The sequence below is a fragment of the Pinus tabuliformis genome, chromosome 3_2 (genome assembly GCF_031772625.1).
Source record: "Pinus tabuliformis cultivar Carrire ecotype Pingquan chromosome 3_2, CPIR1, whole genome shotgun sequence".
Taxonomy (NCBI): Eukaryota; Viridiplantae; Streptophyta; class Pinopsida; order Pinales; family Pinaceae; genus Pinus; species Pinus tabuliformis.
Window position 1 is genome coordinate 621172004 of NC_142302.1, and position 19431 is coordinate 621191434.

The 19431-nt window shown below is 40.2% G+C and overlaps 1 protein-coding gene across 4 annotated transcripts in view; it reads left to right on the top strand.

Annotated features, from left to right (window-relative positions):
• The first annotated feature begins 225 nt into the window (after positions 1 to 225).
• MYB4R1 (myb domain protein 4r1) overlaps positions 226 to 19431 on the top strand; it is a 73815-nt gene continuing 54609 nt past the window's right edge. For 3 of the 4 annotated variants that reach the window (XM_089416772.1, XM_089416773.1, XM_089416775.1), the window contains exon 1: positions 226 to 971. In XM_089416772.1, coding sequence (XP_089272898.1) covers positions 596 to 971 — 376 coding nt within the window. In that variant the 5' untranslated portion in view covers positions 226 to 595. The remainder of the gene's footprint in view (positions 972 to 19431) is intronic. The other variant, XM_089416776.1, reaches the window with a different exon arrangement.

Consider the following 19431-nt stretch of genomic DNA (forward strand, 5'->3'; position numbering starts at 1 on the left):
TTTGTTATAGAATATGCATATACCCCTATGGCAGGGTGGTTACCCCTTGCCATTTTATATGGCAGGGTGGTTACCCCTTGCCATTTTTATTGACCAAAATGAAAAATTACAGCGTTTTAAAAGAAGCAAAAAGTAACTCAAGGTACTGAATTTAGGTTACTTCCGTTTAATTTTCGTTTGACAAATTCGTCACTCAGCCGTGTATATGTAGCAGCTAATATTTTTCGATCTTTAAATGTGGTACAAAATAGCAACGATCAAGCGCACACGGTGTAAGCACATGTCTGGATGCTTCCCTGTAAAAGGTTGAGAAGCGAAGCTATACGGTCTTCACAAGGTTTTACACACTCTAAAACCCTAGCTAGCGCTTTAGAGTTTCAGGCAACAGAGCGGGCAAAACCCTAAGCAGTTCTACCAAGCAGAATCTGTCTCTGTCTGTTTGTTTCTTCCCAATATATCTGAACAACAAAGCTTGGCGCTATTCATATCGAACTGCTCCACAATCATTCATTCATTCTTTACTGATTCAAGAAATCTATTCTTTTAACTGTTTCCACACTATTGAAATTGAATACCAGAATTTGTTTTTGTTTAAATGGCGCCCTCATATTGGGATGATGAAGAAGAGGAGTATGAGGCTTTCGGCGATCAATTTGACAACGATATGGACGCCCTAAAGCGGGCATGCCAGTTGACAGGTCACGCAGACCCAGTCGCAGGCATAGAAGAAGTGCCTGAATATGAAGATGAGGATGATAATGAGGACGACGACAGCCAATTCTTGCAGAGCATACAGAACAAATTGATGCTGGGATCCACCCATGTTCGATTTCCGCTCGTTAAGTCTGAATCCGAGTTTGATCACAAGCCTCTGGAATCGGACGTCGAAGAGGACGACGCCGATATCCTCCAGGCAATTCGAAACAGATTTGCGGATCCAGGCTTGCGGGAGAAGGCGTCCACTAGTTATGGTATGAAATCTTTGGCTAAATTCTGCTGTTTATTACTGTGTTCTTCTTGTTTTTTCGTGTTTTGGATAGTACAATCTCAAAAAAAAAGCAACTACTCTCAAGTCAAATCTTCAAACTTCCATGCACTGAACTTAAATTTCTCCCCATTAAGGTCCCTAATTGCAACATAAGCCCTTTGCAGCTACTACATACCATAAACTTTGTTTCCAAACAATTTTGCCATTTTGATATCTTCACCCTTACATGGTATACAAATGGGCAAACTTGGTTTGTCTCTAACGGTTTGAAATCTTAAAATTATTTTTTTCATTAAAAATTCAATTATTTTATGCATGATCTGAGTCGATCCGAATCCAGTTTGAAACCAGTTGCGAGTTTTAAAACTATTCTAGAGACACAATGTAGTCCTTTGAAGAAACGAGGACCTACTTACAAATACCTGTAATAAGAGAACCAAAGATCAAATGCTTGTTATGCATCGTTTGAATTGTTGGCCTTCCTACCCACACAATCCGTGTTGTCTTTAGAGTACATTAATATAGCATTGGGAGAGGGACTAGGTGGCTTTCCAACCATGCAATCTATTCTACCATTTCCACCAGTTGGGCTCCAAAATCAGATGGTTATCCTCTGCTCCGGCAGCTTGTTAGCTAGGCCAGCCATGTCAGTTCTGTATATCTTCCAAAGCTTTATTACAATATCAGAGTTGTCGTTGAGCTGATCGTAAATGCTACAACATTATTGCAGAGCAAAAAAAATCTCACTCACTCCATTCGTAGAGATAACATGTGTGTGTAAGTGAAGATTGTATAAAGCTAAAAGAATAAAGTTATGGACAAATTACTATTTTTATTTTTCTTAGATGGGAATAAATCTGCTAATAGATGGAACTCTCAACTCAACATGGCAGTTTACGTTCTCATCAAAAGATTGCCTAGTTGATTTTTTTTTCTCCGTAAAGCTAATTCTATTAAAAAAACCAAAAATATTTACAACGAGGCCCTGCCTCAGCAGTTATCACTGAAGTACATCATAAAATTCTAAACTGCCCCAGATTTGGGGAAACCAGTTTGACAGGGAAAACTGTACATAAGACCAATATTCGAGTTAGCTACATCAAAATGACAAAACCGCTTATCGATCATATAAACAGCAAAAACAACATGTGAATAGACCAAACCCGTCAGTAGTAGACTTCTGAGTTGGCGCTTAGGTGGCCACCTATGCCACGCTGCGTCAGTTGTTGTCAACCTGATCCGGTGGCTCCTCGACGATGGGGCAGGCATACTGGTCCCAATCTTCTTCCTTCTCCTCCACGTCGCCCTTCTCCACGCCACCTGGAGGCTTACTAGCATGCTGGGTACCGCTCGAACTGCCAGCAAACTCCATCCTGATTGAAGCTTCTGCTGCTTTGCCACCTCCAAGCGGAATGTCGCCAGCTTGAACACCTTCCCCATGCAGACTGCCATGACTAACGCCCCTGCGACCACGATCCTCCCCTTGATTTCTCTCCTCCTGAGAGGGCGCAACTGAATTTCTTGCCTGAGCACTGTTCTGCTCATTATCCTTGGAGAAAACTATGGTTACATTTGTTGTAATGATGGGCCTGTTCAGGCTACTCTGGAACCTGAACTGGGTCGAGTGAGGGACAGAGCCTGAAAGCAGAGGGGAAATAGTAGTGTGGAGCCTGATATCACTGTGCGCGTCCATGGAGGCATGCTCTAGACCCTGACCACTGCGCGTATGGGGGTAGTTTCTGGGCGGAGACCTGGGAGGAGGCGAGAACTCATGAGAATGAAGAGAAGAGGCCGGAACAGGGCTCGGCACAGCAGGAGGGCGAGAGCTGCCACCGCGGGTGCCACCGCTGCGACTTCTCATGCAGTGCCTGACCATATCAGCTAGATTTGTATGCAGAGCAGTAGGACACGAGGAAGGGGAGGAGAACAGGCTGTGGATAACAGGCTCCGGTGCCAGATTTATAGGACAATGCCTGGAGTGGGAATAATGGTGTCCATCTCCGAGGTCAATGCAGCGAAGGAGCCAACATAAGCTTCCAGTGACGGTTCTGCAACAAGAATTCCCGGCCTGAGGCAGACAGATGCAAAGAGAGGGAGGAAAAGCAGAGGGTTCGAGAGGCTCCATACTGTTTCCAGCAACAACCAAGTCTCGGCCAGAGGTGCCATTTAATGCAGCTCGCAGGCTTACCTGCGTTCGCCTTGGGTGAGCGTTGAACAATGCGCTGCCCGCCGTCTGGCATGTCTGATCGCCGGCGGCCATTAATGTTCTTGGAGAACACCCGCATCCGGGTTTGCCTAGTTGATTATTATAGCATTTGACTGATTTCTATTGTTTTTCTCATCAAACTCAATAAATTATAATATTCTCAGAAGAGTGGCTGCATTTCTTCTTACAAAACCTTGCACATGTTAGTTGCTAGATTTTGTCTTAACTCCACTAACAAACCTTAAATGACGATTGGTGAACTTTCTCATGTAAATCTTAATCTCAAATTTTAATTGCAAATCTTTGAATAAAATGTAATATTCCCACTTCTACCGCACTAGTCAAATCATAACTAGAATGGATGGCCAAAGACTCTTTCTCTCTTAAAGGCATATTATTCATTTCCTTTGCATCTCTAATTGCTAAAAGATTTTGCTTCTAGTTCAAAATGTTTGTGAAAAATCATTAAAAATATCGCTTATTGCAATCAACTGGTAATTATCCAAGGTATTTAATTTTGAGCAAAATTATTTTACTGCAAATATTGAATAAAAACACGATTGCAACGCTCACCAAAAATAAACTGTGGAAACTTGAGAAAAACCAATCACAAAATGGACACCAATATTTTGGACAAAACGTCCTTGGAAAAACCCCGAAGGGAAAACCAGTTCTTTAGATCCGAGGGTTATTATTGCCTTCAACAAATTCTACAATTGATGAATATTACAATACTACTTGCCAAACCCCGACAAAGCTTTGGCAAAATATTTCTTCACTTCCACAAGTCAATCTAACCCTAGAAAGGCTCATGACCTTCCTTTGCAACTCGACACAACCTCACGTTGGAAAATACGGCCTGTACGACCCCACACGTGTGTCTCCTGGACCCTCTGATACTCACAACCTGGATCGAATCAGCCTCTCAGCCCTTCTGGCAACTCATTGGACTCTCCTAGAAATCTCACATGGCCTCCTCCTGGCATTACGACATCCACAATAAATATCGACCTCTCTCAGATAAAACACAACCCTCCTGGAACTCTCACGACCTCAATAACTCAGCCTCCCTGTTTGTAGAATAACTTTGGGAGAATTCCTCAAAACTAGAAGACTACTGATGAAAGAAAACCTTGAAAAATATTCATTGCTTCAACTGCTATTGAAACCCTCGATGGTGTCAAACCTCAATAACCATGATCATGATCTCCGAGGCTGCCCATCAATTTCCTTTATAATCTCTTGTTGAGAAATCAACGACCAAGATCTAGATCGGAAATGGTCCAGTTGATGGTTAAGATCACTTAGAAACTTTTCTACAAGTCTCTAGAGGAAAATCGAGTTAAAACTTGGGAAAATAATTAAAAATTGATTAATTAATTTACTTAAGACATTGCCATTCAAAAGAATAACTTGGGCTTGGAGATATTTGTTAAATTTTGCAAGTTTGAAATTAATTAACTCAGATATTCAACCTTTAAGTTCAGACAATAACCAATAACCATATAAATGATAGTCAATGAACAATAAGACAATAGATTTGGTCCAAAACTAGGGAAAAACCCCACTGTGGGAGAACCCTTTAAGAATATTCTTTTATTAGATCTTCATCAAATCTTCAGCAGAGATACATAAGTAGAGTACAAAACCCTTTTCTCAATGACAACAACATTACCCCTTTTCAAACTAGGACAGATCTTCTGAAGTGTGAAATCAGATCACAAATGTAGAATAACAAATCCTTTAATGCTTCAACAAAGATTACAAGTGTGAACATGAGATCTACAATAGGCCTGCCAGCAGACGACAAATAAGCCTCAATGCGAGTTGGAAAAAACAAGTCTTTAGTGCCAAGTGATCTAGCCACAAATATGAGAAAAATATCTTTCAAAGATAACTTTCACGAATGCGAAAGACAAGTCTCTAGATGCGTGCTAGAAATCCAAGACAATATGCCTTCACAATAAGATGATCTGGCCACAAGTAAATATCCTCTAGGTGCGAGAGGATGAGAATTGTAATATGATATCTACAAAAAATGATACAATGGAGATCTACCTCCAATGATAATACAAGATAGAGATCTTGCCAATAATATGAAATCTACCAAAACAATAATGCAAGAAAGGAATCTCCAGAAATGCGAGAGAGAAAACTCCACTAGATCTACTAATGATGAAACGAAATAGCATACTTCCAATAAATTTACTAATAGTGAGAGAGATAAAATACTGATGCAAGGCTTTACCACCAATGTGAAAGAGATCACCAGTGATGATAAGAGATCTACCACTGATAATCAGAGATCTGCCATTGATAATAAGAGATCTGCCAATGATGATAAGAGATCTACCACTGATAATCAAAGATCTTCCAATGATGATAAGGGATCTGCCACTGATAGTCAGAGATTCGAAAATCTATAATAGATCTGCTAACAATAAGAGAGATAAATTACTGATGCAAGGGCTTGATCACCAATGCGAGAGCTATATCACCAAAGCGAGAGAGAGAGAACTCAATTCTGTTGCAAATGAAGGCTTCTCTTCAATATATAGGATTCTTTGAGACAAAATCCCTAACTCGAATTAGGTTTTTGGAAGCTCCTAGAGTGATCCATTTTTGCACATGTCGAATTAGATCACTTAAGTGATTTTATTTTGCACATGTCAAAATAACTTTATAAAACAATTTTGAAATAACTTTTGCACTTATAAAAATAATTTGCACTTGAGAAATAATTCACTTCAAGGGTGAAAGGGGTTAACTCATAGAGTGTTTTTCTAGGGAAATTTCTCCCTTTGTTGCACAAAATTCAACAATATTTTCTGCTCTTGTGTTCCCAGCCTCGTTGACACCACCTAAGGCTAGAACACCTATCCAAGGTACATCAATCAACATCGTTGTGGACCTAACAACTACATTAATAATGGATTGCTATCGTGACAACAAGTCTATTATTATAACATCATCACAGTAGCCATAACATTACAGTGGATTCATCAATAACTACAATAATTTTAGCAATAACATCAGTAAATTAAATAGATCTCGAAATATTATTAGCAGCAGGTCCTGTTACATCTCATATTGTATGAAGTTTCACATTGTGCTTTGCATCACATCAAGGGAGATTTGTTGGTGGTTCCTTTATGCTTTTGGACCGACTTGGAGGGATTCATCTTCTTGGAGCCCTTTGTCTTCATGGTATCATATCATTTGATGGACATCTTTGGTCGGGGCCCAAAGGAGTCTTACTTGATTGGATTGTGCTTGTTCATTTGGTGGTCTTCTCTCATGTGCTTTCCTTGTTGATCACCCCTTAATACATATTTGTTGATGTCTTAGTGTGGTTTTGGTATACTTGCTTATCTTGGATGTGTTGCGTCTTGATTATGGATGATGGTTCTAGCCCTTCAAGGGGTTAGATGATGATGGTAGGAGGTAGACGCTTCATGATATTGAGGTTTCTTAGTGATTTAGTCTGTTAATGTATAATGTTGTTGTCACTAGAATGGGGTGTTCTACATGGTCCTCATTTGTTGGATGTGTAATGGGAGGCGCACTTGTGGATTTGATGGGTTAGCACTTTGGTGTATTCCTTTTACTTATGATTTTGCTGTGGTGGGATGATTCATGTTGCTTTTGTGGGATTTTCCTAGGTGATATAACTCAATGATGTAACTTTTGCTAGACATTAGCTAGTGGGGAATGTGTTTGATGGATGTATTTTTTTAAAAGTTTGAATTAGAGGTGTTAGTTTTAGATAACAATGGTATGTTCTATGCTTAAGAGCAATTTACTTCAATTTTTCTTATTAGCCCAATATCAATTTCCAGATTAGCAATCACATTAACATTGATAGTAAATGCAAATAGAACATAAACAATAAGCAGAAGACAAGCCAAGACAAGAGGACACAATATTTGGCGGATGCCAGGGAAAAACCCCAATGTGGGGAAAACCCTTTGATTAAATCTTCTTATTATTCTTCAAAAGTTTAGCAGAGAGAGAGTACAATATACAAAATTCACTTGCCCAAACACTATCAAAACAGTCTAGTCAAACTGCAGTCAATAGGATGCCCTAACCAGAAAGTCAACGCTGGTCAAACCAGCAGAATGTCTCCTCCAAATTAGCTCGGTCAAACCTAGTCAACTCGACCTTCAGGGACCATCCAAATCAGCCCAAAATAGTTCTAAAAAATCTGGCCAATGCACAGTCAACTTTTGCGGTCAAAGGGATGCAGTCAACGCTTGTCAACCTGCTCAGAAAATCTTGATATCTGTGCCAGAATATGCGGCCTGCCCAAACAGAGATTCTCCCACAAAAATCGTAGTCAAATGAAGTCAAACATTGCTCGGTCAACGTTGCTGCAACCTGGTCAACACAGAGAACATAAATACCTAGTCAAACCTTCGCACATGTGGAGAAGAACAAGTTGCCTATAATTTGTACGACCCAATCAGATGAAGAGAGAGAAAGATGTGTGTTGGAGTGAGTCCAAATGAGGAAAATGCCTCTTCTATTTATACACAACGTTGAGGGTGAAGAGACACGTCTGTTGGTCTTCATGAGCCTACATTAGACTTCTGGCCGACCTCGACAATTTGTCCATAAAAGAAATAATTCATAATTCTATTTATACTTTTGTCAGAATGTGATGATCTTTAGATCAATCCTACACCTCTCGGAAAGAGGAATCCAATAAAATTATCATCTCCATCATATGAGCTGTCCAAGGTGGACTTTGGCCCTAGTTGCCAATTTTAACACCCCGTCTCAACTAGGGAGAACTCCACCTGCCAAACCATCTGTCAATCTATACCATCCTTGTCATCCTTGCGCTGTTGTGTTGAACCATGAAGAAATAATGAAGAATAAATGATCGAGTGTATCATACCACTCTCCATTGACCTGAAGTCGGTCTCCATTGATCCCAGATCAATATCAAACATCCTAGCATAAGGAGTACGGTAGTATACGATGTGTCCATCGGTAGTACTGTGGTCCCTATCCTCATTTTCCTACTCATTGGCCAGATGAGAGGTACTTCTCATGAGTCCTAGACTGCATGGGTAGGAGGTGAACCACTCATCTTGCTCATATGCCATAGGAGAAGGTGAGCCACTCATCTTGCTCATATGCCATAGGAGAAGGTGAGCCACTCATCTTATGCATATATCAACCATCATGGGGTATCACAGGGGAAGGTGAACCACTCACCCTGTACACAACACACCACTAGGGGAAGGTGAACCACTCACCCTATGGTCGCTCATATCTCCAAGAAGTACCCCCAAGCCCCCTGGAGCTCCCAGAACTCAATATCCAACTTAAACAGGACCCTCATAAGAGGGTCTCTCCACGACTCCAAGTTGTTCACGAAGGTTAAGAATTTGACCTTCCCCAGGGGCTTCGTAAGAATATTTGCGACTTGTTCATCAGTCCCAATGTGATGGAGCCTTATTGCTCCTCGTTGTACCATATCTCGAATAAAGTGGTACCTGATATCAATATGCTTGGAGCAGTCATGAAACACGAGATTCTCAGAAAAACGAATCCCACTTTGATTATCGTAGTAGATCACAGTGGAATCCAGCACATGCCCAAACAACTCACTAAAACGCTTCCTCAACCAAACAGCTTCACAGGAGGCCATACTAGCAGCAATATATTCGGCCTCGGTAGTGCTCAAAGCAATCGAATTCTGCTTCTTGCTCATCTAGGATATCGAAGCAGAACCTAGTGAGAAGCAACATCTAGATGTGCTCTTACAATCCACCATATTGCCAGCCCAATCAACATTAGAGTAACCATGGAGCCTTAAATTCTTGGCAGAGTATCTCAGTCCATAGGTGATTGTGCCTCAGAGATATCTCAAGAGGTTCTTGGTAGCAATCCAATGTATGTAATGAGACTGGACCATGAATTGACTTAATGTATTCACTGCAAAGCATATGTCCGAACGAGAGTTCACCAAGAACATCAGGGCCCCTACGAGTTGATGATACTTAGAAGGATTTCCCAAATTGAACCTAGCAACACTTCTGCATAACTTCTTGAAGTTAAGTTCCATCAGAGTAGTCATGGACTTGCAATCCACCATCCCAAATCTTTCAAGTAGCTTCACAATGTATTTTCTTTGAGAAAGGAAAACCTCACCTGGCTTTTGCCAGACCTCCAAGCCTAGGAAGTAGTGCATCAATCCTAGGTCCTTCATCTCGAATTCAGAAGCCAACTCTCTCTTGCATTGATAAATAAGAGGGTCTGCACCTGTCAGAAAGAGGTCGTCCACATAAAGTACCAAGATGAGAGGTCTATCAATTTCAACCTTAAAGTAAAGGTTCAAATTAGCTTCACTTCTTGTAAAACCCAGCTTCATCAAATAACTGTCGATCCTCTCATACCAAGCCCAGGGAGCTTGCTTCAACCCATAGAGGGCTTTCTTCAACATGCATACATGAGTCTTTTGATCTAGAACTTTGAACCCCTCGGGTTGTTCAACATAGACTTCCTCCTTAAGTGAACCATGCAAGAAAGCGGTCTTGACATCGTTTGATGTAAATTCCATCCTTGAGAAGCAACAAAGGCAATGATTGAACGGATGGTCGTATAGCGAGCAACTGGTGCAAATATCTCATCATAGTCCACACCTTCCTTTTGAGAGAAGCCTCGAGCAACAAACTTGGCCTTGAACTTTTCAGCACTTCCATCAGCTCCATGCTTGATCTTGTAGAGCCATTTCGAGGTGACAACAGATTTGTCCTTGGGTCTAGGGACCACATCCCATACATCATTCTTCATAATCGACTCATACTCTTCGTTCATAGCATCCTTCCAAACTTGGTGCTTCACAACTTCTTTGAATGTGCAAGGCTCAGTTTGAACAATGGTGCTCATGGCAGCTAAGTACCCTTGGTACCTATTCGACTTCTTACTTTCACGAAATGCCCCCCTTGGTGCAATATGTCTCTCGGCATCTTCGAGAGTGTCCCTAAGCCATGAGGGTCTCCTTTTTGAGGAGGAGGGCTCACGGGGAGGTGGATCAATGGGATCCATCAATTCTTCAACATTGAGCATCGACTCATCCTGCGGTTCTCCCTGCTTTCTTGTATTTGCTTCTTTGTCCTTCCTTGGAATAGGAAGGTTTCTAATCTTCCCAACGGCAACATCTTCATCGAAGGTGACATCATGACTTATCTCCACTTCTCTTTGACCAGGCACATAAATTCTATATGCCTTTGAGTTTCACTGTAGCCCACAAATGTTCCTTTCTTCCTAGATGCATCCAATTTTCTTCTCTTTTCTTTCGGCACATTAAAATACACGGGTCTACCGAAAATTCTAAAGTGAGAAACATCAGGTTTCTTACCGGTGAAAACTTCTTTGGGAGTTTTGGAGTCCAATGCTTGATGTGGGCATCTATTTTGAACATACATGACAGTGTTGGTAGCTTCTCCCCATAGGAACTTCGGAAAGCCTTGATCATGAAGCATGGCATGAGTGGCTTCTATAATAGAACGATTCTTCCTTTCAACGACACCATTTTGCTCTGGAGTATATGCTGTAGTAGTCTCCCTCTTAATGCCAACTTCTCTACAATAGACATTGAACTCATTTGATTCATATTCGGTTCCATTATCGGTCCTCAATATTTTGATCTTCTTCCCAGATAAATCAGAATGAACTAATTGCAAAATATCGTTAGTCTTTCTATCACTTGAGGGGAATGGTCCCCTTGTATGTTTTCCTTCAGTACATCCCTGAAAAACACCTTCATATTCTACTTTAAATTCCGGCATACTTGTCACCATCTTCCTTGCATCAGGTAGAACCTTATAATGTAGATGAGCAAACCTCCAGTGCCATAATTCGGATTGAAGAGATGTGTTGCAAGACATAGCTCCCAATGGACTTCCTCCAACTTGATATAGGCTGTCAACCCTGAATCCAAGAGTAAATGCTTCTTTGAAATTTCTTTTCCAAACACGTACCTTTCCATCAATGAATGCCACCTTGAATCCTTTGTCCTCCATCGCCGAGATAGATACTAGGTTCTTCTTTAGATCGGGTACATATAGTACTTCTTGTAGATGAATGATGTTACCTTGATTCAATTGAAGAGTAACATTCCCAACTCCTTTCACGGGATAGGTGGTATTGTCTCCAAGAATGATTTCCAAATTTGTATCCTTTTCTATTAGATTTGAAAGAGCCTCCATGTAACCAGTGAAGTGCTTTGAGATACCACTAACAATCAACCAATTTCCCAAGGTATCTGGAGGAGAGGCAGTAGAGAGGGCATATATAAGATATAATTCTTTGTTATCTACAACATTAGATTCATCATACCTGGAGTTTCTTGATCTTTTGGGAGGTCGACCATTTCCAAGTTGAGTAGCGAAACATTCCTTTTTCCTGTGTTGTTGAACCTGCCATTCCTTTGATTGTTTTTGCCCCTGCAATTGTTACGGTTGTTATCATCATCCCGAGGTGTATCCCTTCTATTGGGACACTCCCTAGCATAGTGGCCAAACCTGTTACAAATGAAGCATCTACCCTTTCTTCCATCTTTGAATCTCGATCTTCCTTAACATTGCTTCTTTGAACTTGCGTGGTTCTTCTTTTGAGCATGAGCGGAGAATGCATTAGGATCATTCCTATTTGAAGGCATGTCTCTCGTTATCATCCTTGTTTCTTCTTGAGTACATCTAGTCAACAATTCATTAAAACCTGGAATTTGGTCATTGTTGAGGATGGTAGTGTTGAACACATGCCATTCATGAGGGAGACCTCCAAGGGCAATGAGAGTGAGCTCCCTGTCAGCAATAACTTCTCCAATTGAAAGATCATTTTTAATTTTGGTAATCTTCATGAAGTAGGATTGGATATCTTCTCCTCTTCCCTTCTTTATGTCCTTCAACTTGTTCTTGAGAAAGAGGACTTGGTTTGCATTGCTAGCTTTGAACATGCTAACAAACTTGTCATATATCTCCTTAGATGTGTTCAAATCGAAGACATAAGCAACTAAATGTTGATGAATAAAATCCTCGATGATCTTCTTAGCTTTGACTTCACCTTTCTTGTACTTTGTCTTAGCATCAGCCGATGCATTTGAAGGAGGTTCAATAATCTTTCCATGCACATAGTCCATAACATCATGCTCTTCCAAAGTCAAATCAAGAGACATCTTCCATGCATGATAAGCAGACTTATCATTGAGCTTGTCATTAGGTTTGAAGTAAGATGAGGAGGCCATTGAATCTTGTCCTTGTCCAACAAATCTTAGTGATTGCTCTTCTCACTCTTGCTTGGGCTTTGTCTTCACCTTAGCTCTGAAACCATGCTAATTTTTGACAACGATGATATGTTCTATGCTTAAGAGCAATTTACTTCAATTTTTCTTATTAGCCCAATATCAACTTCCAGATTAGCAATCACATTAACATTGATAGTAAATGTAGATAGAACATAAACAATAAGCAGAAGACAAGCCAAGACAAGAGGACAATATTTGGCGGATACTAGGGAAAAACCCCAATGTGGGGAAAACCCTTTGACCAAATATTCTTATTATTCTTCAAAAGTTTAGCAGAGAGAGAGGGTACAATATACAAAATTCACTTGCCCAAACACTGTCAAAACAGTCCAGTCAAACTGTAGTCAACAGGATGCCCTAACCAGAAAGTCAACGCTCGTCAAACCAGCAGAATGTCTCCTCCAAATCAGCCCGGTCGAACCCAGTGAACTCGGCCTTCAGGGATAGTCCAAATCAGCCCAAAACAATCCTGAAAAATCCGGTCAAACTTGGTCAACACACAATCAACTTTTGCGGTCAAAGGGCTGTAGGCAATGTAGGTCAACCTTCTTAGAAAATCTCGATATTTGTGCCAGAATATGCGGCTTGCGCAAACAAAGATTCTCCCACAAAAATCACAGTCAAATGAAGTCAAACACTGCCAAGTCAATGCTGGTCAAAGCTGGCTGCAACTCAGTCAACGTAGAGAACGAAAATACCTAGTCAAACCTTCGCACGTATGGAGAAGAATAAGCTACCTGTAATTTGTACGACCCAATCAAATGAAGAGGGAGAAAGATGTGTGTTGGAGTGAGTCCAAATGAGGAAAATGCCTCTTCTATTTGTACACAACGTTGAGGGTGCAGAGACACATTTGTTGGGCTTCATGAGCCTGCATTAGACTTCTGGCCGACCTTTACAATTTGTCCATAGAAGAAATAAATTCATAATTCCGTTTATACTTTTGTCAGAATGAGATGATCTTTAGATCAATCCTACACCTCTCGGAAGAGGAATCCAATAAAAATATCATCTCCATCATATGAGCTGTCCAAGGTGGAGTTTGGCCCTAGTTGTCAATTTTAACAAGAGGCTTGTGGGGGGGTGGGGTGCTAAATATGATTTAATGGTGATCTAACATTTTCATAAGGGCTTTCTTTTTGTAAGGTTAGACTGTAGAAGTAAAGATACATAACAAATGTCAAGAAGCTAATCTTCTGCCACATGGGAAACCAAACTAGTAGAAAAGTCTCAAGTGTTAACATTACATATTGCCAACGCTATAAGTCTATCACCTAAAGTAAAAGCATAACTAATGAAAACATATTGCCATATATTAACTGTCAGAACTACACCATTTCCACTATAAAAAACTATAACAGAAATGCAGGCTCACTTGATCATGTTATTCAGAAGGAGAGTCCACCTTGATTGGTGGCGTGAGTCCTTGACTTTCTTGAATTGAGTGAAGGTGATGCTTGGCATATTCTTGGCCAAGATTGAAACTTTGTTGTCCAACTTGTTCAGTTTATCTGGAATCTGGCATAGTTCTAATGCCTTGGCACCCACCGTGGGGGATAAGGTCTTGATTTGCAATCTATTGACATATACTACTTAGAGGTGTTTGGAATGTTTTGAGTCCAAACTTGGTCCAAGGTATCAATACTAAAGTTGCGACCTTTGTTAGTTAATTTGTCTGCAAATTCGTTTCAATTTCTCCTAACATGGGATAGAATGGGAGCTACAATTCCTTTCAAAAGCTTTGCTACCCTTGCTAAGCTACTGTGAAGTCTTCAACTGCTTGAGACTTTAGAAAGGGGTGAGCCATAGCATTTTCATAAGGTTGGACAATAGTTTTTCATGTAATAATCCTTTGGTGGTTGTGCACTTTAGGGTTGGGATTTATGTTTCGTTGTTATCATGGTGGGGTATTGCTAATGAAAACATCTTTTATTTATAGGATACACCACTTTATAAAAGTGCAGCCCTCATTGGCACACATGTTCATGGTGATTTAATCTATTGGTGACTATTTGGAAGGGGACTATGGTTATAGTTGAGTATTAGCCTTTATGCACGCATGTTGATGTTGATTTAGCTATTCAATAGTTAAACTAATTTATTTATCTAGATTAAGGTTAATAGCTAAGGTGTCCTAATTCATTTTCTTCAATTTCACACTTGAGGGGATTAGTTGGAGTTGGTTAAAGCTTTCTGACCATCATGGATGTATTTTTTTCCAAGTTTGAGCTAGAAGGGGGGGGTGTACTACATATGATTTGATGGTGTTCTAACAATTTCATAACATTAGATGATAATTTTTGATGTAATAAGCCTTTGGTGGTTGTGCACTTTAGGTTGGGCTTTATGTTTTGTTTTTTGTTTTTGGTGGGGCTTTGCTAATGGGACCATATTTTATTTACAGGGTAAGTCACTTTATAAAAGTGCAATCTTCATTGATACACATGTTCGTGGTGATGATACCTGTTGGTGACTATATGGAAGGGGACTATGATTATATTTGAGCATTAACCTTTGTGCACACATGTTGAGGATGATTCAACTATTCAATAGTTAAATTAATCTATTTATCCAATTAAGGTTAATAGTTTGTGTGCCCTGCTTCATTTTGTTCAATTTCACACTTGAATGGTTCAATTGGAGTCGGTTAAAGCTTTCTAGTGGCGTGCCCCCCTTCTTGTGCATAGTTTTCAAGCCATGCATTATTTTATTTGTTTCTTGGAGAGGTTGGCACATTTCATTAGGGCACACTTTCTTGGGTTGGTTGGACACCTTTATGACATTGGATATGAAGGAATATTTTGTTGGTATATTGATGAGTCTAACCACTCTTGGCACATTCCCATAGGGTGCATTTTATTGGGGAATATTATATTATTTGTGGGTGACTGAGGTAGTCATTTGTCTCTTTCTAAAGAGTGCGAATTAGTCATCTTATATCTATTGGGCCGAAATGTGATCTTTTATGGTGTGAGTGTAGGAATTTCAGGGTAAGTTCCTCAGACAGAACACCAAAGGACACCGCTCACAAACAGATCGCAGATCAATAAACCAGTACTTTTGACGTGGTTAAAACCCTCAAAGAGGGAAACAGTCCACAGCTTGAGCCAACGCGGCCACTTCAGGCAATTTATTAATAAAAGAATGAAAATTTACATAAGCTTCTCTCATGAACGGTTAACCTACAAATGACCCTCCATGCTCTTTAAATAGAGATCATGGACCAATCGGGTGTTAAGCCACGGATCAAGTGTCGGTAATACCGAGGAGAAAATGAACTGTCGGACCACTACATATCGTGACCGTCGGATTGTAAGTTACAAAATGTACATAGTAAAGAAACACACACACTTTACCTAACTCTATATACTAGACCAAGTTGTACTTAACTATTTCCTATGTGTCGGAATATCCTAACATCCCCCCTTAAGAACAACTTGGGATAGGATTGAAGGATTTACAAATATGACACAATAGGAGAAGGAAGGAGGCACTGGAGCCTATCCCCCCTTAGTGACAAGTTGTCACTGACAACTTCCTGAATTCCAACCATAAATCGAAGTTTAGTGAACTTCGCCTCTGTGAGAGCCTTTGTAAAGATGTCTGCAACTTGATCATCTGTTGAACAATATTGCACTTTAAGAACATGGTCATGAATGAGCTTTCTGATGAAGTGCATGTGCAGTTCAATGTGTTTGCTGCGCTGATGTTGGACTGGATATTTGCATAGTTGAATGGCACTTTGATTATCACACCAAAGTGTAGTCGGATGCTGCTGCTGAAAGCCAAACTCTGACAGGATCTGACGAAGCCACAAGGCTTCCTTACTAGCTTCTACGGCACCACGATACTCTGCTTCTGCTGAAGAAAGAGAAATGGCACCTTGTTTCTTGCAAGCCCATGTAATAGGTCCTGAACCAAGAGTGAACACATAACCTGTAGTAGACTTCCGATCATCAGGGTCACCAGCCCAATCGGAATCAGTGAAACCAACCAATAGAGGAGATGCTTCAGCACTGTAATGAATCCCAAACTGAACTATACCTCGAACATAACGAAGTATTCTTTTAGCTGCTTTCCAATGACTTTCACGTGGGTTTTGCATAAACCGAGCAACAAGGCCAACAACAAAGGAAAGGTCAGGACGAGTATGGGTTAGATACAAAAGTTTTCCTACAAGTTGACGGTATAAGGTAGCATCAACTTCAGGAGAAGTACAAGTGACTGAAAGTTTGACTCCAGACTGAAAAGGAGAAGGGACTGGCTTACAGTGTTCCATGTGAAAATGGCGTAGAATATCACAGACATACTTGGATTGGGAAAGGGAAATACCTTCCTTGGATTGCAAGACTTGAAGACCAAGAAAATAATGTAAGTGTCCTAAGTCTGTCATTTCAAACTTCCTTTTAAGGCTAGAATTCACATGGTTTATAAGGTTGGGATCGCTACCAGTCAGGATAAGATCATCAACATAAAGAACAAGAATGATAAGAGACTTGCCCACTTTCTTGGTGTAGACAGTATTGTCAGAATGACACCTAGAAAAGCCATTTTCTAAAAGAAAGTTATCCATTTTGGCATACCAAGCTCGAGGAGCTTGCTTGAGACCATAAAGGGATTTCTTAAGCCGACATACAAGGCTGGAGTCTGTTTGTATAAAGCCAATAGTTTGTTCCATATAGATTTCTTCATGCAAGTCCCCATGCAAGAAGGCGGATTTAACATCCATCTGATGGACTTCCCATTTGAAAGAGGCAGCAAGGGAAAGAACAAGGCGGATAGAGTTCATTTTGGCAACAGGGAGAAGGTTTCAGTATAGTCAATGCCTTCAACTTGTGAAAAACCCTTAGCAACAAGACGAGCTTTATGTTTATCAACTTTCCCATCTGGTCCATGGCCTTCAACTTGTGAAAAACCCTTAGCAACAAGACGAGCTTTATGTTTATCAACTTTCCCATATGGTCCATACTTGGTTCTGTAAACCCATTTGCATCTAACAAGTTTTCGTCCCTTTGGTAGAGGAACAAGATTCCATGTATCATTTGCCAATAATGAATGATATTCTTCATTCATAGCTGCTTCCCAATCTGGATGGCCTGAAGCTTCTGCAAAGGTGTCAGGATCATAATTCACTGAAGCTTGAGCCAGTAAAGAAGAGGCTCTCTCGAAATGAGAACGTGTACGTCGCTGATCTGTAGGATCACTGGCAAGATCACCTGCTGCATCCTGAGTAGCACGAACCCATTTTGGAAGCTGAGGAGATGAAGGAGGATCCTGAGAAGGTGGGGGTGGATTTTCATCCTCGCTTTCATCATCTGAAGAAGAAATATTTTCAAAAGTAGAAGAGATAGGGAGAGGTGGCACATCCACCGAACTAGGCTCGCAGGCCGATATATTTTCAGCAAACTTTACATCTCTTCTAATGATAACATTTTTGGACTTAAGTGGAATAAGTCTATATCCTTTGACATATTCAGAATATCCAACAAAAATACATTTTTCACTCTTAGGTTCTAAAGCTTTATGTTTCTCATCTAGAATATGGGTCCATGCTTCACTTCCAAAAACACGAAAGTGACTTACATCTGGTTTGATTGAGCTCCATGCTTCTTCTGGAGTGATATTCTTTAAAACCTTAGTAGGAGTGCGATTTATTATGTAATTTGCATAGTTAATTGCTTCTGCCCAATAATTAAGACTAAGTCCTTTAGATTGAAGCATACAATTAGCCATTTCCTTTAAGGTGCGATTCTTCCTTTCAGCTACACCATTTTGTTATGGAGTATATGGAACAATATGTTGCATTTGAATTCCATTCTCAGTGCAAAAGTTGATGAATGTGTTTTTAACATATTCTCCGCCATTATCAGATCTTAGATTAAGAATTTGATGTCTAGATTGTTTTTCAACAAAGGCTTTAAAGGCCAAGAACATGTTAAATACTTCACTTTTGAGTTTTAAGAAGTATTCCCAAGTGCGTCTAGAGAAATCATCAATGAAAGTTAAGAAATACTTGTAGCCAGAGAATGAAGCAACTGGAAGTGGACCACATAAATCACTATGCACGAGCTGTAAAGGGGTTGAGGCGTGCCAAGAGGCACGTTTTTCAAAACTGTCCCGATGATGTTTTCCGAGTACACATCCGGAACAAACACCATCTCTGCAAGATACCATTGGAAGACCTGTCACCATATTTTCTTTACATAGGTTCTGAAGAGAACGATAGTTTAAGTGACCAAATCGCTCATGCCAAAGTTTGCTCACTTCATCATTATGAGGAACAAATACTGAGGGAAGATTTGATGACCCAAAGTTGTGAAACTTATACAACCTTGTAGAATCATCAGCAATGCTAGTAGCTAAAATCTTTCTAGGATCTCTTAGGTCCATAATTACAACATCGTGAGGTGAAAATTCAACGATTTTACCTTCACCTGAATGGGTTATCTGATATACAGATAGAAGGTTGCAGGATAAGGTTGAAACACATAATACATCATTAAACTGACCATTGTCTAGATGAACAGTTCCAGTCCCTACAACACTAAGAGATCTATTATCACCAACATATATATTTTTGGTGTTACAATCATTTAAAGAAGAAAACATGGCTTTGTTTTTGGCCATGTGATAAGAAGCTCCAGAATCAATGAGCCACTCATGAGAATGAGAAGAAGAAGATACATTTAGTGCATAGCCAGACCGAGATGCTTGACAACCACATGCAGAAAGTGCCATTCCTGAAGATGAAGTTGAAGTTGAAGATTGCTCCAAATGGATGTTATGCTTCTTCATTGCTGCTTCCAAGGCTTCCATCTTCTTAAAACATTTGGATTCTAAGTGTCCATCTCGATTACAAAAGTTGCAATGTCTATCAGTCTTCTTCCATTTGTTTTTATTTGTCTTATCATTTTG